This window comes from Zootoca vivipara, chromosome 7 (genome assembly GCF_963506605.1).
Source record: "Zootoca vivipara chromosome 7, rZooViv1.1, whole genome shotgun sequence".
Lineage (NCBI taxonomy): Eukaryota > Metazoa > Chordata > Lepidosauria > Squamata > Lacertidae > Zootoca > Zootoca vivipara.
Genome location: NC_083282.1, coordinates 60923791 through 60950733, shown reverse-complemented (window position 1 = coordinate 60950733; position 26943 = coordinate 60923791). Strand labels below are relative to the sequence as shown.

Below are 26943 nucleotides of genomic sequence, written 5' to 3'. Positions count from 1 at the left end.
GATCTATGTACATACAATCTTGAGCACCTTGGAGGAAAGGTGGGATATAATTGTAATGAATAAATTAAAATACATGCAGTGGGTAGTTACAAGAGAAAGTAGAGGATTCCTCAGGCATAAGATTCCCCAGACCTCTGGACTGAGGCCTGCTTTCCAAGTCTGGGAGGCTGCCTTTGGTGAGACAATGCAGGCTGTGTTGGCCCTAAAAAAGGTAAAGGTAAAGGACCCCTGACAGTTAAGTCCAATAGCGAACGACTCTGGGGTTGCAGCGCTCATCTTGCTTTACTGGCCGAGGGAGCCGACATTTGTCTGCAGACAGGTTTTCCGGGTCATGTGGCCAGCATGACTAAGCCGCTTCTGGCAAAACCAGAGCAGTACACAGAAAATCTGTTTACCTTCCCGCCAGAGCGGTACCTATTTATCTACTTGCACTTTGATATGCTTTCAAACTGCTAGTTTGGCAGGAGCTGGGACCAAACAACGGGAGCTCACCCCGTCGCAGGGATTCAAACCGCCAACCTTCTGATCGGCAAACCCTAGGCTCAGTGGTTTACACCACAGTGCCGTGAAGCAGAATGTGGTATCTGCTTCAAGCAACAGCTTTTTGGGTGCTCTTCAAAGGGTGTTGTTACTGGCAGCCTCTTACTCAGTGTTTCCTGGGAATTCTAATAAACAAAAAATCAGAGCAGTTTTGAAATCCGTAGTTAAAATCAGTGGTTTTAAACGATTCATTCCTCCAGCTTCATTCAAAATGGTGTGCAATTGTATCCAAATATAGACTAAAGTGCTCTTTGATCTCAGGAACCATCATGAAAAAGACTGGTTATGATATCTTAAAACGGGACTACCAGACTTTTGGGGCTAGTTGGCACATTTCATGTTTTGAGATAGTGCCGGTGGGCGCTGATCAACCATGATGATGATCGATTACATACACTGTATGGGAGGTATTCAGCTAAGTTTCACTCAGTGTGTAGACCCATTGAAATCCATGGGACTAACTTAATCATGTTCATTAAGCTCAGTGAATTCAATCTGGGTAAAACTTTGTGTTGACTATCATGCTATGGATTTTCCAATTTGGGAATGAAAATGTCTTGGGCCAGTCCTGCTGTCTGTCTGTCTGTGTTGCTGCAACTGTTAGTTAACTGGCAAAGTAAGGCTGGAGCTCTGGGAGACTTGACAGATACTTGCTGTGCGGGAGAAGTTTTATGAGAAAGCTTTGGATGGGTTGGAGAAGGCAAAGACTGAATTTATTTATGCCCCAATTTATTTTTTTATTTAGGAATGTATTATTGTTTTTTTTTGCAATGGAAGCATTTGTTGTTTTGGTTTATTTTAATTAATAAAACACGAGGACCCCCCGCCCACCCGAGATGTGTATGTAAATGGATTTTGCATCCAAGTTTGGACTCATAGAGGGAGTATAGTCACAGTGGATCACCTGTGCTGTAAATTCAGGGGGATTTGCTTCCAGTTAAGTGTGTGTAGGATTATACCCTAACAACACAATCCTATGCATACTTGCTCTGAAGTAAGTATCACTGAGTTCAATGAGACTACTTCTAGGTAAATGTTTATAGCAGCAGGGATCTTGTCCCATCAGAAGGAAGTATTGATATCAGAGATACCAACATAATTCCATTTGAGAATCTGGACTTTGATCAAGGAGTATTTGTAAGGCATTGTAAATATCACCTCTATATAGATCGCTCTCTTCCCGTTGAGTAAGCACAGTATTCAGAAGGCTGTGAAGTTCTCCAACCACAACCACAATACTGAGAGAGGATCCCCCAGGTAAAGCTGCTGCACCCACCTTATGGAGCCCATCTGCCACAGCTTTGAGCTTCTGTTGTATTGCAAATAACATTTATTTAGAGTTACAAGTTTCTTATATACACATCCATTTGCAAACCACCATGCTGGTGTTCCAACAATTCCTGGGAGCTGGTTTGTGAAGCAATCTGTGCTGTCCCTGACGTCACTGAAAATTCATAACTCCTTGCTGTTTAGAAGAAGCATTTGGTTGAGAATTCCTTTTCTTGCAGAGCAGAGCGCAGAACTGACTCGGTACTTTCTATGATTCTGCCTCAGGGAAAAAATGGCAGGAGAAAACGCTGAGCATTTCCTCTAGGCACAAGTGTGGAGATCATCTATCTCCTCAAGAATGTGGCAGTCTAGATCAGATAATATGCTACCCACTCTTAGTGCTGCAATATCAGTGATACTGCCTTTCTTTTTAAAGGTCTGAAAGGCTAAGGAAACAGTTTTGTGGAAGTCACACTCTCCACATAAGAGACCATCTTTGCCCCACTCAGCAGAAGCATTCGTCAATGAGGGCTGAAACACTGAATCCAGCCAGCTAAACAGGGAAAGTGCTGGAAGCTTAAAAGGCAAAATGTCAAAAACCAGATAAGGATGAATACATTTGACAGGTCTTCCTCCACCTCTTTGACAACGGTGTGTGTGTGTGTGTGTGTGTGTGTGTGTGTGACCTCTGATTATCTGGGGCAGTTGCTGGAGAACCTCAGAAAAATATCCTCCTCCATTATTTCACTCCACTCTTCGTATTGATTTTTTGTTTTAGTGAAATGTGTCTTATAGCTGCCAAGTTGAAGCTGAAGCTCCAGGAGGCTTGAAAGAAAGGTGAAATTTTATAAGAAAGTTTTGAAAGGGTTAGAAAAGGCAAATATTATGCTCCATTTTATTATTTATGTATGAATTTATTTCTTTGTTTTTAACGCAAGCTTTGGTTGTTTTGTTTTAATTAATAAGAAACAAGGCTGAAGAGAAAACAGCCAGGGTACCTGGAATCAAGGACTCCCAAATCTTCCAACCATTGGTTTGTTTTCTCAAGTACATCAGCTAAAATGCTGTCTCTAAGAATTCACTAAGAAAAAAGAATAAAGAACCTGCCTGGGGTAACTTTAATAAAAAGTTTACTTTGAATCAAAATCAGAAATGAGTCATGTTTTAGATTGTAAGATCCTTGGGGCAGGAATATGTTATATTTGTTCTTTGTAAAAGCACCATGTATGTATTCATGGCATTATATATATATATATATATATATATATATATATATATATATATATATATATAACACAATTCAGGTAGCCATCTGGGGTAAAAATGAACCAGCTAATTGATAAATAAAAGTTATGAAAACACAATAGGTGCTCAGTATCCAGATTTGAATGAACTATAGTTTGAATTCCTAAAAGAGCTAAGAATAGAGGGCTCCCCTCCCCCCCCCAACCACTGCCGGCTCCGCTGCCCTCTGTTCTTTCCTATGTAGGCAAGTCATACAGATATCCACCTGAGCTGAGAGATTTGAAGCTTTTCATTCTTGAAGACCTGATAAGCCTTGACTCAGTATCTTTGGATGGGTTGGTGTGTGTGTGTGTGGAATGAGGCAATAAGTAATGAGGTTTCCTGCTGATGACCTGTATCCAAGCAGTTGTATCTATTTTGTGGATGGGAGATATAGAAATATAGGAACTGGTTTGTTAGCCAGTGTGGTGTGGTGGTTAGAGTGTCAGACTAAGACCTGGGAGACCAGGATTCAATCCCCACTTGGCCATGAAGCTAACTGGGTGGCTTGGGGCCAGTCACCAACTCTCAGCCCAACCTACTTCACAGGATTGTTGTGGAGATAATGGAGGAGGAGGAGGAGGAGGAGGAGGAGGAGGAGGAGGAGGAGGAGGAGGAGGAGAGAACCATTGAGCTCTTTGGAGGAATGGTGGGATATAAATGCAATAATACACACAATAAAAAATATGTAGAGATTTGTAAACCACTTTCCTTCACAGGTGACCACAAAGCAGTTTGCATATAAGAGTCAAACAATATCAGTACCAATTATAAAATACAATTATGATGTTGAGCATAATGCTAATCAATTCAACAATACATAAATGCTAAATTCTAAAATGCTAGACTAAATGTTAAAAGTGATCCAAACATAGCCAACCAAGCAAGTAACATAAGCTTTTAAGAGAACTTTACTCTGTATGAAATCCCATCAGTGTTGCCATCAACTATGCCTTTAGATCAGGGGTCAGCAAACTTTTTCAGCACTGTCCCTCAGACCTTGTGGGGGGCTGGACTATATTTTGGGAACAAATTCCTGTGCCCCACAAATAACCCAGAGATGCATTTTAAATAAAAGGACACATTCTACTCATGTAAAAACACGCTGATTCCCGGACCATCCGCTGGCCGGATTTAGAAGGCGATTGGGCCGGATCTGGCCCCCGGGCCTTAGTTTGCCTACCCATGCTCTAGGGCAGGCATTTCCAAACTGTGGCCCTCCAGATGTTTTGGCCTACAACTCCCATGATCCCTAGCTAACAGGACAGTGGTTGGGGAAGATGGGAATTGTAGTCCAAAACATCTGGAGGGCCGAAGTTTGGGGATGCCTGCTCTGGGGGGGGCAGTTTAGTAACTGGAATGCAACTGCAGAGAAGTCCTTACTCCAAGTCGCCATACATTCAAGAGGCTTTACCCATTGGTGGGAAAGTAAGCTGGACACTGATGTTTACAGTGCAATCCTATGTTGTGGAGAATGGCCATAACTCAATAGTAGAACATCTGCTTCCTGACATCTCCTTGATGGGGTTAGGAGAAGCCCTTGCCAGAAATCCTGGAGAGCTGCTGAGCTAGAAGGACCAGTGGTCTGACTGACCAATAGTTGAAGGCAGCTTCCTAATTTCCTACAATTGCCTATTTAGAAGGAAGTCTCCTCTAGCCTGCAGGGGTAGCATTGCAGCCCCCCCAGTTATAGCAGATGTTTCAGTGATAGCTCCCTCTGAAGACAAGAGCATCTAAGAGCATTACCTTCAGATTGGCAAGGTGCTTTTAGTTCTGGGGACTGGGGTGGAGAACCTATAGCCTCGTGGGGAAACCACCAAAGCCACAAAGACTCCAGGGGCGGGAAATCTCTGCGGCTGCTATTTCGAGGGGTGGGTGTGGAATAGCACCCAGCTCCAAGGGGCTAGACTTACTAGATCAGCTGAGCCATTAGGACTTGTGGGTGACCATGCTCCCAGTTGGGTTTCACACCACGCAAAAACGGAGAGGATCGCATCAGAACAGGCATTGCAAAGTTAGAAGCTAGCGCTTTGGGTTGCACATTAAGGCTAAAATGTATTTTAATACGAATAGCAACACAAACCTAGTTATGCTTACTCGGAAGCAAGTCCCACTGGGTTCCATGGGACTTACTCCTCGGTAAATTTACAGCCTCAGTCTCAACACTGAGGGTCTTGGGAATCGGCTAATATGGTGCATTCCGAACCGTCTTTTAAATGGTCAGAATAAGAATAAGAGAGTATCTGGGGCGCTGCAGCTGCGATTTTCTTCTTTGTGTTAAATAGATGGCCTTCACACTTTAGGATGAATTTTGGAATCGTCTCGTGCCCCATCCTGCATTCCAGTGTCCTCTCACCCAAATCCCCTCCTGTGAGTGACGCTACGGATTTTCCTCCTAAATTTAGCAGCACTAGCTTAAAACACCGTTTGGGTTTCAGAATCCAAAAACGGCGCATGGAAACAGATACAATCCGGAGTCGGATTTCTAAAATCAAAATGCCTTTAGATCATGGAAGAAATAAACAAAAAATATTGCCTATAAATATGAAATTAAGAAACACCCTAATGCAACCCGGTCCTATGGATGCTTTCTCGAGAATAAACAAATACCATTTAGCTCAATTCCAGCAAGGTTGCAACCTCTGCACGCTTACCTGGGAGAAAACCCCATTGGACACAGTGGGATTTACTTCTGAGAATAGGGCTGCCTTGTTAAACCCCTAACCAGATGACTTCAGCTGAATAAAACCTCGGATATATGCTGCAGTTAGGTGTTTATATTCGTTCTGCCTTCAAATCTGCACTCCTATTTATTCAACATTTTGTTTTCCTTGCTAAGTATGTGCTAAACGCAGATGATTCCAAGGAAGCAAACAGATGTCTTTATTTGGCTCCCATCATCTAACCATCGTAAATGTCTCTCTCTCTCTCTCCCACCCCCTGAATAGGGTATTTATTTGGCATGTCGCTATCGCTGGGAAATATAGAGCCATCTTTCCTTTACCGCTTAAAGTGAAAGGACCGAGCATCACTGACGGTACTGTACTTTGGAGTTGCGGGTGAATGTGTGAACCAGACGCCTGGAAAAGCAGTGTGTTTGGCAAGTTGTGCCTGTCACTAGACACTCAAGCGACACTCATCTGAACACACACGTGTGAACCGGACCTTGATCTCTGGCAGTGGAAGGTGCATATCTAGTTCCACGGAGAAAGTCTGGCGTTTGAGAGGGGATGAGGGGCAGTGGTTGGTTGGGCGTCCTGGTCTGTTTTGAACACGCAAGTCATCACTTGATGCTGCAGTCCTCAAGTGATGAGCATGCACGTGTAAACCCGCTCAACCCCCAGCAAATTGAATAATTTTAATCCCGTGGATTTAGAGTGTTGTTCTGGAGAGACCTAGGTTCAAATCCCGACTCAATTACGGAACTCAGTGGGTGATCTTGTGGAAGACAATTAAGAGGGTTGGATGTATCTGTGTTGAGAACAATGGGGGCTCCCCAGGTCCGTGGAAGAAGGACGAGATACGAATGTGAAAATTATGAATCAGATGCGCGGAAGTCATCCCTTGATGCTGTGGTCCTCAAGCGACGATTCGGTCCTTGTGAACTGACCCCGCGTCTCCGCAACTGCAGAAACAACCCACTCTCTGCAGCCTTCGCACCTGGGAGCAGACTGACAGCTGTTCCCGTTTAAGAAGGAGCTCTTGTTTAACTCCCAAGTATGAACAATAAAAACAGTTTTAAATTAAAGCGGCTCTGTCATCAACAAGGCTCAAGTCATGTTTACGCCGGCCGCAGCGTCTCTAACAATAACAGGCTGTAGGCTTGGCTTACGTCGTGGGAGTCAGACCCGCAGCTTGGAAAGGGGCCGCGTAGCCCATCACCGGCCCGGCCCGACGGGAATGTGCCCTTCCGCCTGGAGGATTCGCTCCCACTCCTCCCCGTCGAAGACAATGGTGGCCGGGGCCCAATAAAGCGCTCCCCCCAACCCCAGCCGGGGGCGAGCTTTAAATCTGGGCGAGTGAGTGGGCAAGTCGAAATGACAGCAGTGGCGGACTACATCGGGGAAGTAAAAGAGTTCAAGGTAGCTAAAAGGATGAATAGGAGGGTGAATTAACACACACACACACACAACTCAGGCAGTGAGGAAATAAAGGGCAATGGCTCCCCATGCCTGACGGAGAGGAAATATCTACCGGTAGGGACATCTTACAGATCGATAGATGGGGTGACTAGAGTAGATAGCTGACATCCCAGAAATGGGGATGGAAAAGAGGACGAGATGGTGAATCGATAAGGCTGTAATCCAAACCCTTCGCAGTGTTGAAATTTCCAGCACCCTTAGCAAACCACAGTCCCCAAAATTCTTTGGGGGAAATGACCACACACACCCCGCGCGCTTCTTGCGCACACATTCTATTTCGCTGTAGCAAAGTTACTCTCTGCGCTTTCTTGCATCTCATTTCCCACTTCCTACTCCACCAGGTATAATTATTATACTTGCAATGGAGAATTCCATTTTACATCTGATGAAGCGGACTTTCTAGCACCTGAAAGCTTACGCCGGAATAAAAGGTGTGAGCCTTTATGGTGCCACGAGACTCTCGACTGAGTCCACAGGCAGGTAGGTAAAAAGAGGAGGAGACGATCGAGAGAAGGAACCAATAGAAGAGCAGTCCATCATAAGGCTGTCACTTGCAGGCCATATAGCTCAGTGTCAAGGCTCTTGCGTGCGGAAGGTTCCGCTTTCGATCCCCTGCATCGCCAGGTACGCGCTGGAAAGGGACCTCCGTCTCTACCCCTCTTTTCCGGCACGTCCCCCCCACCCCCCTCTCTCTGAAAAGGCAGTTCTCAAGACCTCAGACATCTGCCTTAGCTTCTGGAGCAGGCAGGTAGATCCAAGCTAGAACGACAGACTCACGATCTAGTTACAGGTAAGATAGCCGTGTTGGTCTGCCGTAGTCGAAACAAAATTAAAAAAATTCCTTCCAGTATCTGAAGAAGTGTGCATGCACACGAAAGCTCATACCAATGACAAACTTAGTTGGTCTCTAAGGTGCTACTGGAAGGATTTTTTTTTTTTAAGACTCACGATCTGGCAGCCAGACTGTAGAAAGGCTCCCAGTTTTACGACGTGGTCTCTGATTTAATGGATGGCGTCGCTTTTGAGACTAGGAGCAGGATACGTCCAAAGCCCATCGAAATCGAAGCCCGTTTTTCCAAAGGGGAAGACGTGCAGAATCCGTCAGTTGAAAAAAACGGCCTGGAAGGCTCCCCCAGTGGGCCTTACTCCGGAGTAAGGATGGGGCTGCACGTGGGCTTAGCTTTGGCTGGATCATGCTCTCGAAAGCGTGTTTAGAGCAGGGCATTTGTCGGTGTGCAAGGGGTTTAGAGCACCTGCTCTGCAGCCACTTATCCTATGGAGGAGGAGGAGAAAAAAATTGAATCCTAAAACTTATCTGCCGCCTTTCGAAAGGAAATGTCCTTCCAGAGTGGCTTACAATCAAACGATTAAGAAAACAAAGAACTCTATAAAATTACTCAATAAGTAGGCATTTCCCCGTCCTTATCAAATCGCCCCATCAATGAGCAAGATTCCCATCTGACAGCGCCGTCCTGTCCTCCTCCCTTCTCGGTTCTGTCCACTGACGCCCCGGCACTCCGGCTTCCCGAGCAGCGCAACCGCCCCCACTCCCAATAAATAAACCCCAACTTCTCTTCCAAGCCCGCCTGGTTGTTTTATGAAAAAAAAACCCAGCGCTACCCTCTCTGCTTGTCCAAGCTAAGAAGGAGCCAAGGATAAGCCGAAACCCTTCGAGAGAGAAACTGGACCCCGATATCGCCCTCTCCAAACTCTGCCCCTCTCGGCACCGCGGGCTTCTCCGGAGCGAGGAGTCATCACCAACGGAGTTTGTGGCCTGCTTGTATGTCGAAAGGACAGGGGCCAGGCCATCGGGAACTTCGGGATAAAAGTTCAGGGACCCACCTAGCAGACCTCAAAAGCAGCAGGACTGGGGCTGACTAAACCTCATATTGAATTAACTGAAATGCTACGCATTAGTACCGTCTGGGTAATAATAGATAAACCTCTTTGTGAGGTCCGCCTGAAAAGCGGAATATAAATACTATAAGCAATACATGTTAAGCCCAGAGTTTAAAATGACCCAACGACATCACTGGTAAGTAGTTTGAACAAGCCCCTCTGACTCTCCCTTCCCCAACTCCTACAGGTCCTGGCGCTTGCTGCCGCTGCACCGTGCGCTTTGCACATGCTCAGGAGCACTGCGTCACCGTGGCACGCTTTGAGAGTTCCAGCCTCAAGCAGCGCACCGCCAAGCTAATCGGAACCTTGAGCAGCCACCGCTGCTTCGCGGTGCCTCGTTGTTAGACGTCGGGGAGTTTCCTCGCCGGCAGCCGCCGTCTAACCCCGAAGGAGAGCGCGTGCGAGCCCCCGGCGTCGGGCCGACTTACCACCAAGAGGAGTCCGCCCGCGGCGTGAGAGTCAGTAGCATCAGGAGCAAGGGCAAGCAGAGGCGCGAGGGCGCACGGGGGACCTCGGCAGCCGGTCGAGTGTCCCCGGGCGCGCAAGCAATCCGAGCCCAGCGGCTGGAGCCCAGCATAATTCCCCGCCGAGGGAAGGTAGTCGCGAGAAGGACAAGTCCCTGGGTCTCTACCACCGGGCGCGAAGGAGAAAGCGAGGCTGACGACGAGCGGAGCCTGATCGATCCGCCCAGCGCAGCACAGACCTAGACCTCGGCGGCGGCTGCTGCTGCTGCTGCTGTGGGCACGGCTCGGGAAGGCGGCGCCGTCAAACGCCCTGCACCCGCAGGCTGCTGTCCGCTGTCCGGCCGATTCCCTGGCAAGATGCGCTGCTGGTCGTGGTCGGGGCTGGAAGAAGCCTTTCGCAAGCAGCCCCATGGACGGGCATCTGTTGGGAAGGGGGATGAGGAGGACACGCCGGAGGGCTGGGCTCGGGGGCAGGCGGGGAAGACGGACACCTCCGGTGGACTCTCATTGGGCAAAAACGCCCCGGCACGAAGGCAAGGCTGGGGCCAGAGCAGGCACAGCCACGCAGTTGGGACGCCTCTTCCTCTCTTCCTCTCACTTTCTGTCCCCCACCCCACCCCCGCCTTTCCCTTCTCTCTCCCTCGCTCGCTGAAAGCTCGCTCACCTTTTCCCTCCCAGGCACCACCTGCTGCTGAGAGCCAGAGCCAGAAGAGATCAGAGACGGCGCTGCTGAACTCTCCCTAACTGGGCAATAGGCAGGCGCAGGCAAGCATCCACCTCCCCTCCCCCGGAGGTCCTAGCGCCTCTCCTGTCGCTGCCCATTCAGCCTGCGCTCCTGATCCAAGTCCCCGAGGGAGAAAAAAGGCCGGGAGGCTGGAGCTTTGGATATTAGACGTGGGGCTTTGCAGCGGTGTAGCTGGATAATTTTAGACCAGGGATTGAAAGGGGCCCCGCCTTTATCCTTTTGCTTTGCTTAGTTAGACTGCTGCTGCTGAGGGGCACCCTGGACGTCTGGCCCATAATCGTCGTCCCCCCCCCCCAGGCCAAGCAAACGGGTGTAGCCAGAAATCTTAACATCTTCCAGTACCTAACTCCTTTCTCCCCTACCCACATCCCTGCCACATAAGCAGAGGGCTTGTTTAATACAGAGGGTGTTAACCCCAAGGGTTCAGGGACATAAACATAGCATACTGTGTCAGATCTTTCTTCCATCTGTCTCAGTAAGATCTACACCGACTGGCAGCAACTGTTCAGGGTTTCAGACAGGCACTGTCTTAACTGTATCTGGAGACATGGGGGATTGAGCCTGCAAAGTTATACCACTGAGCTCTTCAGGTCTCACCACTGCCATACATTCATGGTGAAAAGGGTGGTGGAGGAGCACTTAAAGGAGTTCCTGGAGAATACCAATTATCTGGATCTGTTTCAGCCTATCAAGAACAAGACAGAAGGAGTGTGGCTCTGTTTCTGCTTCTCCATCTCCATCTCTCAGCAGCTCTCAATTTGATATCATCCATGAAATTAGTATTGAGGGGTGATGTTTTTCAGTGGTTCTCCTCCTATCTGCAAGACCACTCAGAGATTGCATTTCAGCCTTGTGGTCTCTGCACTATGGTGCATCACAAGGCACAGTCTTGTACCAAGTTCTCTATGAAGCCTTCGGGAGCAATCCTTAGTTTGGGGCCAAAGTGTCATTGGAACTCTGATGACACACAGTTCTATTTCTTCAGACCATCTGAGTCAGGAGAGTCTGTGCATGATCTGCATCAACATCATCTGGGTGCAGTTGTTGACTGGATGAAGGCCAGTAAACTGAGTTTGAACCCTGGGAGGACAGGGGCAATGTGTATGGGTAGTTCCTGTGTCTGAGAGATTGGCCAGTAGCCTATTCTAGATGTGGATAAACTCCCTCTGAAACAGCAGGTTCATAGTTTTGGAGTGCTGCTGGATCCATCTTTGTCCCTGGAGGTTGAGGTAGTCTCAATGACTCAGATTGCCTTCAACCAGCTGTGGTCGATATGCCAACTTCTGCCATTCTTGGACAGGGAAACCTGGCCATGGTGATTCATGCATTGGTAACTTCAGTATTGGATTATGCAATGTGCTTTATTTGGGGCTACCTGTGGATCTGGTCCCGATACTCTATCTTGTGCAAAATGCCAGGGCTAGACTGTTGGTGGGGACAGACTACCACCAGTACACAACTTCAGGACTGACAAGCTTGCACTGGCTGCCTGTATTCTACAGGGTTCAAGGCACATAACAACTTGGGTCCAGGATACCTTAAGGACTCCCTAATCCCTTCTATCCCTACCTGATCACTGAGGTCTTCAGGAAAGTTGCTCCTACAGATTCCCATGGCTCAGATGCATCCTAGCATCCTCTGAAAGCTGCTTCCTCAGTACTGTGGGCCCTATCCTGTGGAACTGCTTCCCGGCTTAGATCAAATTGCCCCCCCCCCTTCAGGTGCCTGGTGAAGATCTTTTTTATAATTTCAGCCAGCATTTTAAGTAACAACCCCCCCCCCCAAATTATATTGTTAATTTTAGCTTATTTTTTGTAGCATCATTGTACACTATATACATTTAAAAAGTATATAAATGTAAAGTGTTCAAATTAATTAAAGTAATGCATAGCATTACAGAATAAATTGCCTCCTATCTGCTCATGTGGCTTCCCATAAATTTGTAACATGGTCTCCATTTTCTTTTTGTCCCTACCTTTGTCCATCCAAAGATGCTTCATACTGAGTGGTCCTGCTGTGTGATTCCTAGGGTGATCTCCATCAGTTTTCCAGTAGGCATCTGGTTGGCTACGGTGAGAAGAGGATGCTGGAATAGATGGGCTTTTGGCCTGATCCAGCAGGCTCTTATGTTCTTATGCAGAAGCCATATTCTGAAACAACTTTATTGAAAAACATGGGGCAGTATCTGACAAAATATTTGCACTTGCACAAGGGTTAGCGCTAGTGCAATGAGACTCCCCCCTCCCCTCCTCCATGCCCTGCGACATATCCAAATCTGCTCAGGGGTGGGCTGGGCTGGGCTGGAGGAAACCCCAGGAGAGATTTAGCAGGAGTCCAGGGGGAGGGGAGAGGGAGAACAATCCATTTGCCCTATGTTTTCCCATCACTGTGTACTTCTCGGCATGGTTTGCTTTTACTACATAATGCTGCTTAGGGGAAATGCTATATGTGATGCAAGCCACCCTGTGATGCAAATCTTTATCAAGAGATTTTCATGTCCAAATCTCATATTGTCTCCGTAGACACATGGTGTCTTTCACTGATGCATATAAGAAAAAAAAAAATAGAAGAATCCAAGCAGAATAACCTAAGAAAAGGCTTGCTGGATTAGAGCAAAGGTGTGATTTTATATCTGTCTGTAGCATTTAATTATTATTATTTAATTAAAAAAATAGGCACTCCTGTAGGTTCTCTCTGGGTGACTTAAACATTACAATTACAATTCCAGATATAAAACCAAATGGACATAGTTTTCATGGAGCCAAATTTCACAGGGTAATGATCATAGGTTAATATACACATTTTAACAAAGCAATTTTCCCATATCAAATGCAAGTTTAATGTTATTTTCACTACTAGATGCATATTCATGTGCATTTTTGTACATATCTGCTGCTGGCTGGAGAACTGTGCTGCAAAATTCAGAGAAGTGCAAATTTCAAAGGATGGCTGTGTTTGGGTTTTGGCTAATGGCACTTCAAAGCTTTGTCAGTTGTGGAATGCCCTGGGCTGGGTTCAGAATGCCATGCCATTGTCACCCACTGCAAAAACAGTTGCACAAGCGACTGTCAAGGTCCAAAGCCCACCTCAGGGTAGTGCTCCCCTTCCCCCTTCATGGGCCATCAAAAAACCTTTGCTAAACTTCTGCAATCTTTTCTGTGTGTGTTTTGGATACTAGCAGGTGCCTATGAGGAACATTCTGCTTTGTGTCTAATTAATTTCACAGGGTTGCAAGCCCTGATATCAGCAGGAGTGCTGGCATCTCTGCTTTCTCCCTTTGCCAAATCTCCAGCCTCCTTCCTAGTCCAATTGTAACAGATGAAATAACGACTTTGTTTGGCCCAAGAGAAACTGAGACCAGAAACTGACGCTGCTTTATAATCCAATTAGGCTTCTCTAATTTACAGTGCTAGAAAGCAAAAGCCTGTGGGACTCTGCTCTTTTGTCTGAGACCCAACTGAATGATTGTGTTACAACTTATTTATAAAACAATCCCAGGGTGGAGAGGATAGTGGGAGAAAGACTGATATTTATAGACTAGAGCCTGGGCATTTGTTTTGAAGCCTTAACCTACAGCAACGCACAGTGATCCCCCAGATGTCTTTATGCTATTACACTATTGAACACGGAATTGGGCCACCAGTGTGCAGAGACCCCCTCCCCAACCTAGGGGCCAGATCAGGCCCAATCCCAGCTTTTGGGGGCAACACCCCTCCCAAGATTGTGGTGGTAGTGACGAAAGGAAAAGGGAAAAACAAAACAAAACAAAAATAGACACAATTATAGGGCTGAGTGGAAAGCCCAGTCCAATACCTTGATAAGAATGCAAATTGCCACCTGCTTGGTCACTGGATCTTTCATTGGATGACAAGGGAGAGGGGCAATAATCTTCTCCTCAGATGATCTGCATGGATTCAGTGTGTCTGCAGGTGTGCATTGTGGATGGGCACAGATGTGCAGAGTGGGCACACCCACTGCTGGAATCCAGGCCCTGAAGGGTGAGTACACCTGTTAACCCCTCCCCCCAAAAGGTTAGCCATCTTTGATTTAAAGCCCATATGCTACAGAAAAGAGAAGGAGAAAGAGCTGGACTCAAGGTCTTCACATCTGACTCCCAGGCCTTTTTCCTGGATCATGTGAGGCAATATAACAATTGAGTCCCATTGAGCATTTGAGGAGAGCATTTCCAGCCCTTAGTAACCCCAGCCAACTTCCACAAAGTGGGTATTCCCCTATTATATATGACAACAACACCCAACCAACCTTGCTTGGTTCTGTGGAGGCTAGGGATGGTGGCAGTCATTAACAGACAAATCTCAGCATCCTCACAAAACAACTTCATGGAGCCCATTGGTAAAGTCTGTAGTGTCAATATGACAAGAAGACAAGACTTACAGTCTCAATTTATGTCCAGCTCCCATCATCCTAGACCACTGACCTTGCTGCCTGGTGCAACATCTGGGGGTCATTAAGTTAGCTCTTTCATTTCTGGTGGTGCAGCATGTACATTACAAGCAAGAGGTCCAAGCTTCAATCCCTGGCATCTCCAGGTAGGGCTATCTGAAACCCCTCAGAACCGCTGTCACTCAATGGCTACAATACTGAACTAGATGGACCAATGGTGCGATTCAATATAAGGCAGCTGCTCTCTCCTAACTTGTGTGCATGCAAAGGTAGCACATCTGGAACTCCCAAGAGGGAAGATGCCATTGGGGTGTGTGTGTGATTTTGAGCAGAAGAGCAGCTGCCTGGGAAATGGTTAAGCATCTTCTCTCCTCCACTAAAAAAGGGGGGACTTTGAAAATAGTGCTTCATTGAATACATTTGAAAGTGATGTGCATTTTGCTCATTAGATCTGCTTCTTGTAACATACAAAGTGCCCTCTCTTACTCCCTCATGGTGGAACTCACGCTCAGAAGAGGTGACTGCTCATCTCAGGAGACCAAAGCCAAAGTGTAAGTCATTTTCTGCCCTTAAGGAGAAGACACTTTAACAAGAGAGAGAGTCAAAACTCCCCACACTGCTTGTTCTGTCCTACAGGGCATTCAGAGTCATTTGAAACTAGGATCTTTTCTCTATCAGCCTGCTAAGTGTGCTTTAATATGACACCCACCCACAACCTGCTAAAGTTGCTATTAAATCCACAGTAAGAAAGCCTTCCAAGCACTATCCATGGAGTTCCTGTGATTATTTAAGGCTATGTCTTTTTTCCTGGGACTTTTGCAATAGTGAGTCTTACCCCTTGATATGTTGCTCTTCAACCTTGGAAGAGTCCTATGTAATCTGATCAAGCAGGAAAGCCAGAAACTTGACCAGATCCATTGTGTTGTTGACATTCAGGGTTGGGCTTTCTTTTGTGTGTGTGTGTGTGTGAGGAGTTCATGGCCTATTGTGGTAAAAGGGAAAGGCAGAAGCTGCCTTCCATTAGTGATGCTCTGCCAATAGAAGCTGAAGGCTCTAGCCTTTGCCTTGGTCAAAAAAAGGAAAACAGGAAATGAAATGGTAAGCAGCTTGCCTTTACACTGTGTTTTTTAAACAGCAGCCATGTATTGAGTAGATTCAGAAGGACTGTGCGATAGGTTAGTTGAATGGTGTTCCCATTTGGAAAAATGAAGCATACCTACAATTAGTTTGGGAAATAGGCTATCTGGACTTTTCAGAAAAGTAACCAATCACCTTGCCGACAAAGGTCTGTATAGTTAAAGCTATGGTGATGTATGGAAGTGAGAGCTGGACCATAAAGAAGGCCGATTGCTGAGGAATTGATGCTTTTGAATTATGGTGCTGGAGGAGACTCTTGAGAATCACATGGACTGCAAGAAGATCGAACCTATCCATTTTGAAGGAGACCAGCCCTGAGTGCTCACTGGAAGGACAGATCGTGAAGCTGAGGCTCCAATACTTTGGCCACCTCATGAGAAGAGAATACTCCCTGGAAAAGACCCTGATGTTGGGAAAGATTGAGGGCACTAGGAGAAGGGGACAACAGAGGACGAGATGGTTGGACAGTGTTCTCGAAGCTACCAAGATGAGTCTGATCAAACTGCGGGAGGCAGTGGAAGACAGCAGTGCCTGGCATGTTCTGGTCCATGGGGTCATGAAGAGTCGGACACAACTAAACGACTTAACAACAACAACAACAACAACAACAACAACAACCCACTCAGTAAAATTTGATGCCTTCAAATTGAGTAAGCAACATGCCAAGAATATGAAGAAAATGAGCATCATTTCTTATCAAAAGCCAACACACGCACCATTTAGGGAGAATAATAGAGTGATTCAGAGAACATTATTATCCCTTTCATGCAGGAGCAACTCTCTCTCTCTCTGGCCCTATATTTTTAAACACCTATGTATACATGTGCTCATATATTCATTCATTTAATGTGGATGTGGAGAGCTGTTAGAAGGTCCAGAGGAATGCTTGCATGAATTATCTCCTTCCATTGATATGAATGGATACAAGTTCCATGTGTACTGTAAGTGGAGTGCCCCTCACTCAGAATAAATGAGAGGATCAAGCTGACAGCACTCTATTTGTTGATTCACTTTCACTCATCTCAGAAGGCAGGTACTTACAACACAATGAGTTCTGCTGGAAATCTACTCTCTGCAGCATGCTACACCAGCCTTGGGATCTAAAGGAAAGTCTCTCATTGGCTCTCATTGGTTTTAAACCAGACTCTCACTTGTTTGGCTTCCTTACTGAAGAACAGTGCTCAGTGATGCTTGACATGAGTCAGAATCTGGCCAGGCTTCTATGGGAAGAGGTCGCTGGAGAGAACGTTTTGCCTTCGAACCGCCTCCCACTGTTCTGCTTGCCTCCATTTGATCTTTCATTCAAATTAGTGGCCTGCACCAAATGGGTGCGTGTTTTCTCCACATGAGCTGCAGTGTGTGTAAATAAACAAGTCTAGCTTTCAAATGCCTTCATGATTCATTAACTTCAAAAGGATAAATGCCCTGTTTTCTTAAGAGGTCAGTCACTTCAGAGTTTCTCCATGTTCCATCAGCACTGAGGGCCATGACTTGATTGTGTTGAATTCTGGGGGCGGTCACTGCCGTGGCTACTATTTGTTTTGCTAGCAGCCTCAGCAGTCGAATAGGAGTTTTGGTTTGCTTCTTTTCTAAATCAGATTATTTCAGTAGTGCACATTACACTGACAGCTAGCTGGGTTTATGAACCACCTCCATAACAGGGAAAGGCAAATAGGGTATTGTTGAAGTGACCATAATAGCCTGTAATGTGCCATGCTGAGATCTGACAAGTAAGTGGCAGATCAGGTAATAATGGCACAGTGGGAACTTACACTGGCACTGCATCAGTTCCAAGTTCAATCTCTGGTATCTCCAGGTAGGACTAGGAGAGACTGAAACATTGGAAAGCTACTGTCAGCCCGTGTCAATGATCCTGAGCTGGATGCATCAATGCCTTAGTATCAGGCAACTTCCTATGTTCCTATGCTCAGTTTTATTCCCCTTTTTTCCTGAGGAAGGATCTCTCTCTCTCTCTCTCTCTCTCTCTCTCTCTCTCTCTCTCTCTCTCTCTCTCTCTCTCTCTCTCTCTCTCTCTGTCTGTCTCTGTCTCTCTCTCTCTCTCTCTCTCTCTCTCTCTCTATCTCCCCTATCTATCATCTATCTATCTATCTATCTATCTATCTATCTATCTATCTATCTATCTATCATCATCTCACTTTCTTGTTGGCAACCAGTCCAAATAATATTGCTATGGTCATACAAAGTGGGGAGGGGGCTGCAGTGAAGGCTTTTGTATACAGAAGTGGAAAGTATGGAATTTTGCCTTGTACATGGCTGAAAGTACACTTATGTCACTTCGGTTAACATGTTTGCTCTGCAGTCTGCATGGTTGGTTCAGAAGACAGAACCTACAACACAGAGGACTATCATCCTCTATGTGAGGGGGAAAGTGCCAGCCTTCAGCCTTCAGCTGCTCAGGGGACAATTAATGGGGCAATTCATTTGACAAGTCTGCAAGGGAGAATTGGGTTGCAGCCCGATAGCTGAAAATCTGCACTCAGTGAGAACTGATGGTTGTTGGTGGTTAAAGTGGTTGAGGGAGGCAGTTTGAGTGCAGTGTAAGCTTTGCAGCTGACTATTAGAGAGAATCCCCAGAGGGCCTCAATGACATACTGTTGCATGTCCAGGAGGGCGGGGGTCATCCTCATTAAGAGCCTAGTGGGGGTAGAATTATGCTGCCAAAGCTGGGGAAAGATACCTGTTGCTTCAGGGGAGGAAAACAATTCCCCTCAGGTTGAGGCCAATGTGGTGCAGCCCAGGCCACTCCCCACCCCCTGCCAGACCCCTATAGACTAGCCAAAATAATTTCAGGAACCAGCTGTGGCCTACAAGCTTCCAGGTGGCTACCCCTGTGAGTTTGCTTGTGGGTTAGGTCTTCTTTTGGAATCTGATGCACTTACTGATCGCATATTATCTCTGTTGTGCACATGGGCTGGGGACTGTACTAACCCAGCACTTGTCCACACCATAATAGGCTATGATCCTGTTGGCCCTATTGGTTCTATTAGGCCATTTGCCCATGCAGCAGGCTTCATGATGCTGTGAGTACCAGCAATGCATTTTCTAGGGATGCTTCCTTCCCTTCCAGTACTGCACTCCAGTGTTTATCAGAGAGTGCAGGAAATGGCTGTGCATTCCACAGCAGTAGGTGGGTGGGGAATCAGCTGGAGTCCAGATTCTGCAGGGGCACATGCCTGTGTTCTGTGAACCAGAATGCAGCTAGAATTTAAAGGCAAGCCAGCATGTTGAAGCTAGCTCATTCTTTTCAAATGGGCCAAAAGCATTCATTTATTCTTCCAAGACCATATGGGAAGCCTCGCCTCACTGGGGTTATCTTAGGCCAGGACCTTGCCTTGGCAATTAAGCTCCTTTTTCAATCAGCTCCCACATGCGGAGGATCATGCTTTTCTAAGAGGCTGAGGATGGGACAATGGCCCCACTGCTCTGAAAAGCACCCCCTCCCAGCAGGACGGCAGGTGAGGGGAGAGGTTGGATTTGGCCCTTACTTAGTAATGAACATCACAATTCCTACAGGGTCTTATTCACAAGGAAGTTCTTCTGGTTTCTTGAAATATTCGGATGATGCCGAAATGAATAGAAGAGTTGCTCCTAAAAACATAAGGCCCATGCTTGGTGGCCAATCCGATGCAGTAGAGATAAAATGTGGGGATGGCTATGGGAAAGGGAGGCTGTAAATCCTCAAGATTTGCACCCTGCTTTTTGCCCTTTCAAGGATTGCTGCTTCACCGGGGCTGAATTTCTGCTTCATGTGTGGCTTAGTTTGTCTGTCACCAGGCAGAGCTGGGAGAGCTTAGAGCTGACAGGCCCATGTCAAATCCCTTCAGTGACATCATGTCGTACAGAGGCTCCAGCTCATACCAAGGTTGGTGGTGGCTACTTTATTTATACTGCGAGGAAAGAGTTTCCTACAATGATTTATCCTTGTCACAAGCTTTTCGGAGCAAAAATCAAGCCATTTAAAATCCAGGAATGAATGTTTAAAACTGGAAGTGGATGCTTCCTTCCATTCCCTTGCAATCGTGACAGTGGAGGAGAATGAATGAGGGACCGTGTGAGCCTGAGGCTTGCTGTGTTACTTTTGCTCTAGCGCTATGCTTGAATGAAGCCAGTGGGTGCGAAGTTCTCATGGTGTTGCTCAAGACCAGGCACCCCCAAACTTCGGCCCTCCAGATTGTTTTGGACTACAATTCCCATCTTCCCCTACCACTGGTCCTGTTAGCTAGGGATCATGGGAGTTGTAGGCCAAAACATCTGGAGAGTCACAGTTTGGGGGTGCCTGCTCAAGACGAAGGGCAGCCCTTCTTTTTTATTGGGCAAATTGCTTTGTTATTAGTAAAATGGCTGTCATTCCATTTGTGGTTGCAAATGGAAAAAGTAAAAGTAGGCCCCATTCCTGGTCAGAGAAGAGCAGATAGGCTTTGGGGAGATGGGGGTTTCTGCCATTTCCTGCCCACCTCCTGAGGCCTCTCAGATAAGAACATGTTGGCATACCATGGGCATGTTGACTTTTATCACTACCAGGTGCCATTAATATCTTTGGGACCCTTTGGAATTCTGTGGGTGATGCACCTCTGCTTCCTTCCTGTCTGCGGAGGATAATTTTTTAGAAGTCGGAGAGGCAAAAGCCACCATTAATCCAGGATCCCGAGTGTTTAAGGGCCTCGCATTGATGCCATTGCAGAGGGGAGATCACTTTACAAAAGCAGAAATCAAAATGGGGAGTTTGGGAGAAGCAAATCCATTTGCTTTCCGGTTCCTAAAGTGACAGCATCCCAGTGTGACGCCATAGCAATGGCTGGAATGCAGCATAATGATTTTTGAGCCTCACAAAGCCTTTGTGACAGCGGGAGGGGAGAGCAAGCTGAGCCTGGGACGTTTGCTGGGCCGAGGCAGCTCTGGCTTAATTGCAAAGAAGACTGGCCGAGATGATAATCCAGGGGCAAGTGTAATGTGGTGGGTCTTCCCCCTTCTCAGTGGGCAGCGCCCTTTCTGCGATGGGCCCGGCGAGACTTATCGGGTAAGTGCTTTATGGTAAACATTTGTTCTAGAAGGCAAAGGGGGAGCCGTAGCTCAATATGAGCGGATTATGGAATTATCCTTTAGGCCCACTAGGTGGGTCCTGAGCTTCTTTGGGGGGATTCGTGTTTGCTTCCCTAAAGAACAATCTGTGTGGGGACCAGGAATACTGAAGTGTTTTTCCTTTCTTTCTGGACTTAGCCCATGACTAGCATCCTAGGAATCAAAGAGGCTTAATGAATTCTTGCCTTTCTTTATTTTGTATGAGCAGAACAGAAACGAAAGCCCCCAGACCCGAATTCAGATTTTTGTTTAGACAAGCCTACCCAGAAAGCTGAGATGATTTTAGTATTTTAACTTCTGTATGTTTTAAAGTTAGTTTTGTGATTCCCGCCCCCCGTTTTCATTGTTTTATCTTTTTGAAAACCACTTTGAGGGTTTTATTTTTCATTTTTGCAATCAAGTGGTGTCTAAATTTTATGAAATAAATAAATGTTTTCCAGCCGTACGGTAGTGGGAAACCTGACTTTGTGTTCTTCGGGCAACTGCTGTTTCTGCGGCTGCTGCTTGTACGTGGTGATTTTCTTTACAAAAATGAAGACTGAATGGGAACATAGGCCTTATGCCAAGTCAGACTATTGGTCCATCTAGCTCAGTACTGTCTGCACTGACTGGCAGGGGCTCTCCAGGGTTTCAGGCAGGGAATCTCTCCCCAGCCCTACCTGGAGATGCCAGGGACTGAACCTTCTGCATGCAAAATGGTTGCTCCGCCACTAAGCTACAGCCCTTCCCCTCAGTAATATATATGTAAAATAGGTGTCTCTCATTATATCATTTAATTTACATTTTAAAAAGCAAATCACATATTCACTGACTATGTGGAGGCAGCTGCTGACCCCCAGAAAATCATCTGAAGATCAGAACAGAATCTGATCGATTCTGGATCACATGGAGAAAGGGCTTTGCTGACCATTGTATGTAGGCAGGCTTTACTCTTTATCCTTAGATGAAAAAGTAAATGTTGTGAGCAGCGGCAGTGCATGGGATCCTGCCCCCTGCCCCCTCACAATGTAGTGTAAAGTGGTACCTCGGTTCTCGAACGGCTCCGTTTTCGAACGTTTCAGTTCCCGAACACTGAAAACCCAGAAGTAAATGCTCCGGTTTTCGAACATTCCTAGGAACTTGAACATCTGACGCAGCTTCCGCTTGAGTGCAAGAAGCTCTTGGTTGTTTCAGAAGCTGAACAGTCAGGGCCGCCTCAAGCAGGTCAGGGCGCCCTGGCGCCATGGCACAGAGATCACTCCGGCGCCCCCGCCCTAGTGGGCGGGCGCAGCGCTTAGTGCGGCTTTGCCGCGCAGCGCCCGCCTGCCGGCCCGCCGCCCTGACACCTCGCACCACCGAGACTACCCCTAGAGCTGGGCCTGTGAACAGTCTTCGGGAATGGATTATGTTTGAGAACCGAGGTACCACTGTATAAGGAATCACCCAATAAACACAATCATATAAAATATACTATAAGTATGATGCTATTAACCAAGTTAAAATTGACTTAATACCTCTTCTTTTAAAAATAACCAGTGATGGTTCCATACCAACTTCCTAGGGGAGACAATTCCATAAATATATTTGAAAAGGCCCTGCCCCTTTTGTTTCGATATATGTATCATGTACCCTTTTATTTTAATCCCACCTTAATCCATTCATTGTATGGTCCTAACCATGCCTACTTAGAATTAAGTCCTAATGAACTCAATGGGTCTTACTCCCAGGCAAACGGGGTTTGGATTGTAGCCTCAGGATAATTGGTCTGTGCTTAAAGCAGATCAAAGCTGACCTTTAAGTTTGCCAAGTTGCCGTGGCCCTGGCTGATTCCTAAAGATGCTGGGTACCAAAGCTGACCCTCTTACCTACCACCATTGGGAGTAAGATTCTGGGCTGGTATGCAATAAAAACAATAACATTCAGTTAAACAACACTGGGACACTTTCAGTTTTAGATCATGTGTGTGTCTTGGGGCAGGCAAGAAGAAGACAAAATTCCTAGCAAGAACCAAAAAGTCTGCTGCAAAATTATTGCTGTATACTTCCACAATAAAGATACATTTGAGGGGCAACTGTACCAGCCATCTTTAAAATGGTCATTTGGTTTGAGAAATACCTGTACAAAGTGTGGCGTTGGTCGGGTTAAGAGCTCCCTGCACAGGAGTTTAAGACTGCGTATAGATGAGAAAAAAAAGAGAACAAATATTGGTGGGACAATTTAGACTATCCAGGTTTGTTCAATAGTCGTTCTTTTAGGCAAGAAGAGAAGGGCTCCTATATATAGCCAGCAGCAAGAGTGAATATTGAAAGCTTCAAAGTTTCCCATAATCTGCTCAGTTTCACCTACAAACATTTTTCTTTTTTGCGTTGGGGCCAGGCATCCTGCAAGCCTGGAGCAGCTGGACTATGTTTATAAGTCATCCAGTGCACTGCTAGATAATGAACTTCTGCTCACACAGAGCCAATCACTTTTCCAGTTGGCAATTCCCTACTCCCCAAATCTAAGTGGTAATCAAGGCAATGTGTTATGTTTTCAGCCTCTCTGATGCCAAGTTCTTAACTATTTGCTCTGATAAATGCTGGCGCTGAAGTGCAAAGAGCTGGAGACTTAGATATCATTACTTGCTGTGAAGGTTTGAAAGAGGTGCAAATTGCTGTTGAACTGGAAGTCTCACAGAACCGAGTTCTGGATTGTTACATACTGAAGGCATTAAGGCCTTGGAAGGGACCTGACTCATAGGCACCTATTGAAAGCATGGGCAGGAAACACTGTGTGCCCAGACAAAACCATTTGGAAACTGGAAAGGCTCCATTGTGCCCTGTGGACATTTCTGCTTACACAAGCGGCTGCACATGTGTGCAGAGCTGGGCACAAAGGTATAGTGGATGGATTGCCTTGCAAAACTCTCTCACACACATGTGACCTACAAGACTTTTGAACTTGAGCCACCAAAACTTTAGCCCTCCGCTGTTCCCTATTGATAGCTCTATAGTCCACCATACCAGATTGAACTCTTAACATGGTGTTCCAAATTTGGACAACCCTGATTTGTCAGATACAGTAGTTATTTTCAGTGGCTCCCCTGCGACTATGGAATTTCCGTTCCTTGGAGTTTTGTCCAGGTTTAGGCCAGAGGAAAAATGCTGTAAGCGGTGCCAATATTCATCCATGTTTTGGTATATCCTTTTATGCATATCAATTAAAACTACAATCCAATTTAGGAATGCAAAACAAAGGTTCATAAGGTTACAAAATGCATAGCATTTGTATCTCTCATATAACGAGAAACTGTTGTATAGATTTGCACCCCTAGGATCCTATGGTCTGTCATCCAGGACAGTTTGTGGTTTTTAAAATTTATCATTCATTAACAAGAAAACACAATTGTCCCGCAATATAAACACAGTCTTTCAAAAGGTAGCATGGCATCTGCAGTGTGCGTCCAATGATATGTTGTGTACTTTATTGGACAGTAGTGTTCAACCAACCTCTGAAGGAAGTTCAGAGGGTGGTTGCAATGGAGAAGGCCTTTTCAGTTGTGGCTTCCTGTTTCTGGAACGCACTCCCTGTTAGGTCCATCTGACACCATCAATAACGTCCCTTCAACAGCAGGTAAAAACTTCTCTTTTCTCCCAGGCACTTGATGCATTATGATGATGTTGCTGTCTATTGATGAGGTGCTGCTGTTGCTGAAGTTCTTGCTGCCGTTTTATTGGGTCTGTTGCATAGGTTTTTTTGGTATGACTTTTATTGCAACGACTTGTTCCTTTTTCTGATTTTATGTTATTCTTGTGTAAGTGACTTGTGGATTCCTTATGCGGCAAGTGACTAGTAAGTGGATAAAACCGTAGCAGCATTGGAATCAGTGGTTGTGTTGATTTGTTTCATTTACATGCATGTGCATTAGCGGCAAGATGGATCCTCTCTGGCCTCTGGGATTTCATGGCTAGGAAGAAGAGAGTGGAATGAATCCTGAAGCCAAGGAAATCCCATCAACACAATTTTAACAAGGTGTCTGTGAAAGGCAAAAATAGGGACAAAACAGGGGCAAAGCGTGATTTGTTAGGGACTAGAAAATAGAGATAATATCAGTTAAATAGGATCAGCCTATAGATCCATGAAAGTAAAAATAAAATAGAAAGCTGCTGACTTTTAGGCAATGGCTACAGTCTTTTGCATGGTATAATTTCTTGCTTGCAGCACAGGATAGGAACAAAGAGAAATATACCCAGCCTCTCTTCAGAGCAGTCTTTTTGTATTCAGAGCCTCATTTGCAAAAGTGCAGAGAGTTGTTTCATGTGGCATGTGGCACAGTGTGACTGGCCTAATCCCTCTGAACATAATAGAAGATCAAGCTGCTCTTCCTTCTCTCTGCCTGCATATCAAAACCAAATGGTCAGCCAACTCCCTTTTGTTATGACATTTTCAATCAAAGGTGACTATGAGTCTCATGTTTGGGGAAGTTTTCAGGGTCCCAGCCAGCGCAGGGAGGGTGCCTTGAGCTGAATCGCAGGCTGGCAAGCTTTGATTTGATTGGAGTTCCCAAGTAAGTAATCCTATTAAAGTCCGAGTGCCCGATTCAGCTGTCCCTCTATGGCTGCTAATCCCAGCAACAGGGGTGCGCATTATCCCATTTCCAAGGGAGATTTTTTTTTCCTGGGAGACTCCTGGATCACTCCAGGCACAGAGCCATAAACAGAGTGCATTCTTATCCTTCTCTGTCACCTTTTATAAGTGGAAAATGAAAAAAAAACGAAACAAAACGAAAGGACCTCTGCAATTCTGCCTGAAACAAAGTGCTGAAGCACATACTTGCAAAGACAGGAAATTGTCTGAGGCCTTTCTAAAAAAATAAAATAAATAAATCTGAGAATGTGTGGGCTACTTTGATCTTTCAAAGGTAGCTAATTAACCAGCCTTCTGACTCTCTGGAGTCAGCCAAGCATAGAATATGGGTGGACAGAAGGCTGGTTAAGAATGCAGATGTACTTTCACCCAGAGACATTGGTCCAACTGAAGGTGCCAGCACCACCAGCCTGCAACTTCATGGCAGAGGAATCCAGGCCACAATGTGCCTTAATTATTCCAGTGCGCTAGTAGAGCCACAAGAAGAAAAACCTCAGCAGGGATGAATTGTAAAGTTTGCAGTTTCATATTAAATAAATAAATAAATAAATAAATAAATAAATGTTGCAATTTCTACACTGGCAAACAATTGTTTGGCATGCATCATGTTCAGCGGAGAGTAGATCACATTCTTTGCACACAGAATGTCCCAGAGGATCCAAAATACATATCTGGAGGAGATACACTTTTATTTCTTCCCTCCATGCCGATTCTGCGGCTCATACAGTGCAGTTTATCTAATTTGCTTGCATGGAGCATGACCTGCCGTTTTGCACAGTCGGTTCTCAAGGAGGTTTTTTTTGGGGGGGCAAACCCTCAGAACCTGACTGTAGTGCATGAACCTGGGGCTAGACAAGGGGCCCCCAGGCTGCAGTCTGTGGGCCACCAGAAGTTCACGAGCTTCGTTCAGGTGGTCTGCACAGCGCCGTCTTAAGCGCCCCTGTCGCCATGGTGCGCCGGATCTCTCCGGCGCCCTTCTGCCCCATTTCCCGGCGCGGTGGGTGGGTGGGTGGGTGTGGCGCTGCTGCGTGGCGGGCAGGCGGGCAGGCACAGCATGATCTCTCCGGCGCCCTCCCGCCCCGTTTCCCAGCGCGGTGGGCAGGTGGCCGCCGCGCGCAGCTGCGCAGCGGACTGGCAGACCGGCCGGCCAGCGGGCGGGCCGGCGCCATGGTGCCCTGCGCCACTGGGGGTCTATGACGAGCCGGCCCTGGGTCTGCAGTGTGTCTTTAAAAGAGCAATTAAAAATCATACAGCATCTTGCACAGTGCATTGTTACAGCAAGCAGGGGGAAAGTATTAAGTGGCCTCCCCAGACCCCCAGCAGTTTTCAAGCGGTCTGTAGTTGGAGGGAGTTT

General features: G+C 46.3%; 1 protein-coding gene across 1 annotated transcript in view; it reads right to left on the bottom strand.

The window, feature by feature from the left end:
- The window catches only part of WNT2B (Wnt family member 2B), a 48799-nt gene extending 38541 nt beyond the window's left edge, over nt 1-10258 (bottom strand). Inside the window, exon 1 of the mRNA XM_035123782.2 lies at nt 9563-10258. Within this exon, the coding sequence (XP_034979673.2) occupies nt 9563-9711 (149 nt within the window). The 5' untranslated portion in view covers nt 9712-10258. The remainder of the gene's footprint in view (nt 1-9562) is intronic.
- Between the last annotated feature and the right edge of the window lie 16685 nt (nt 10259-26943).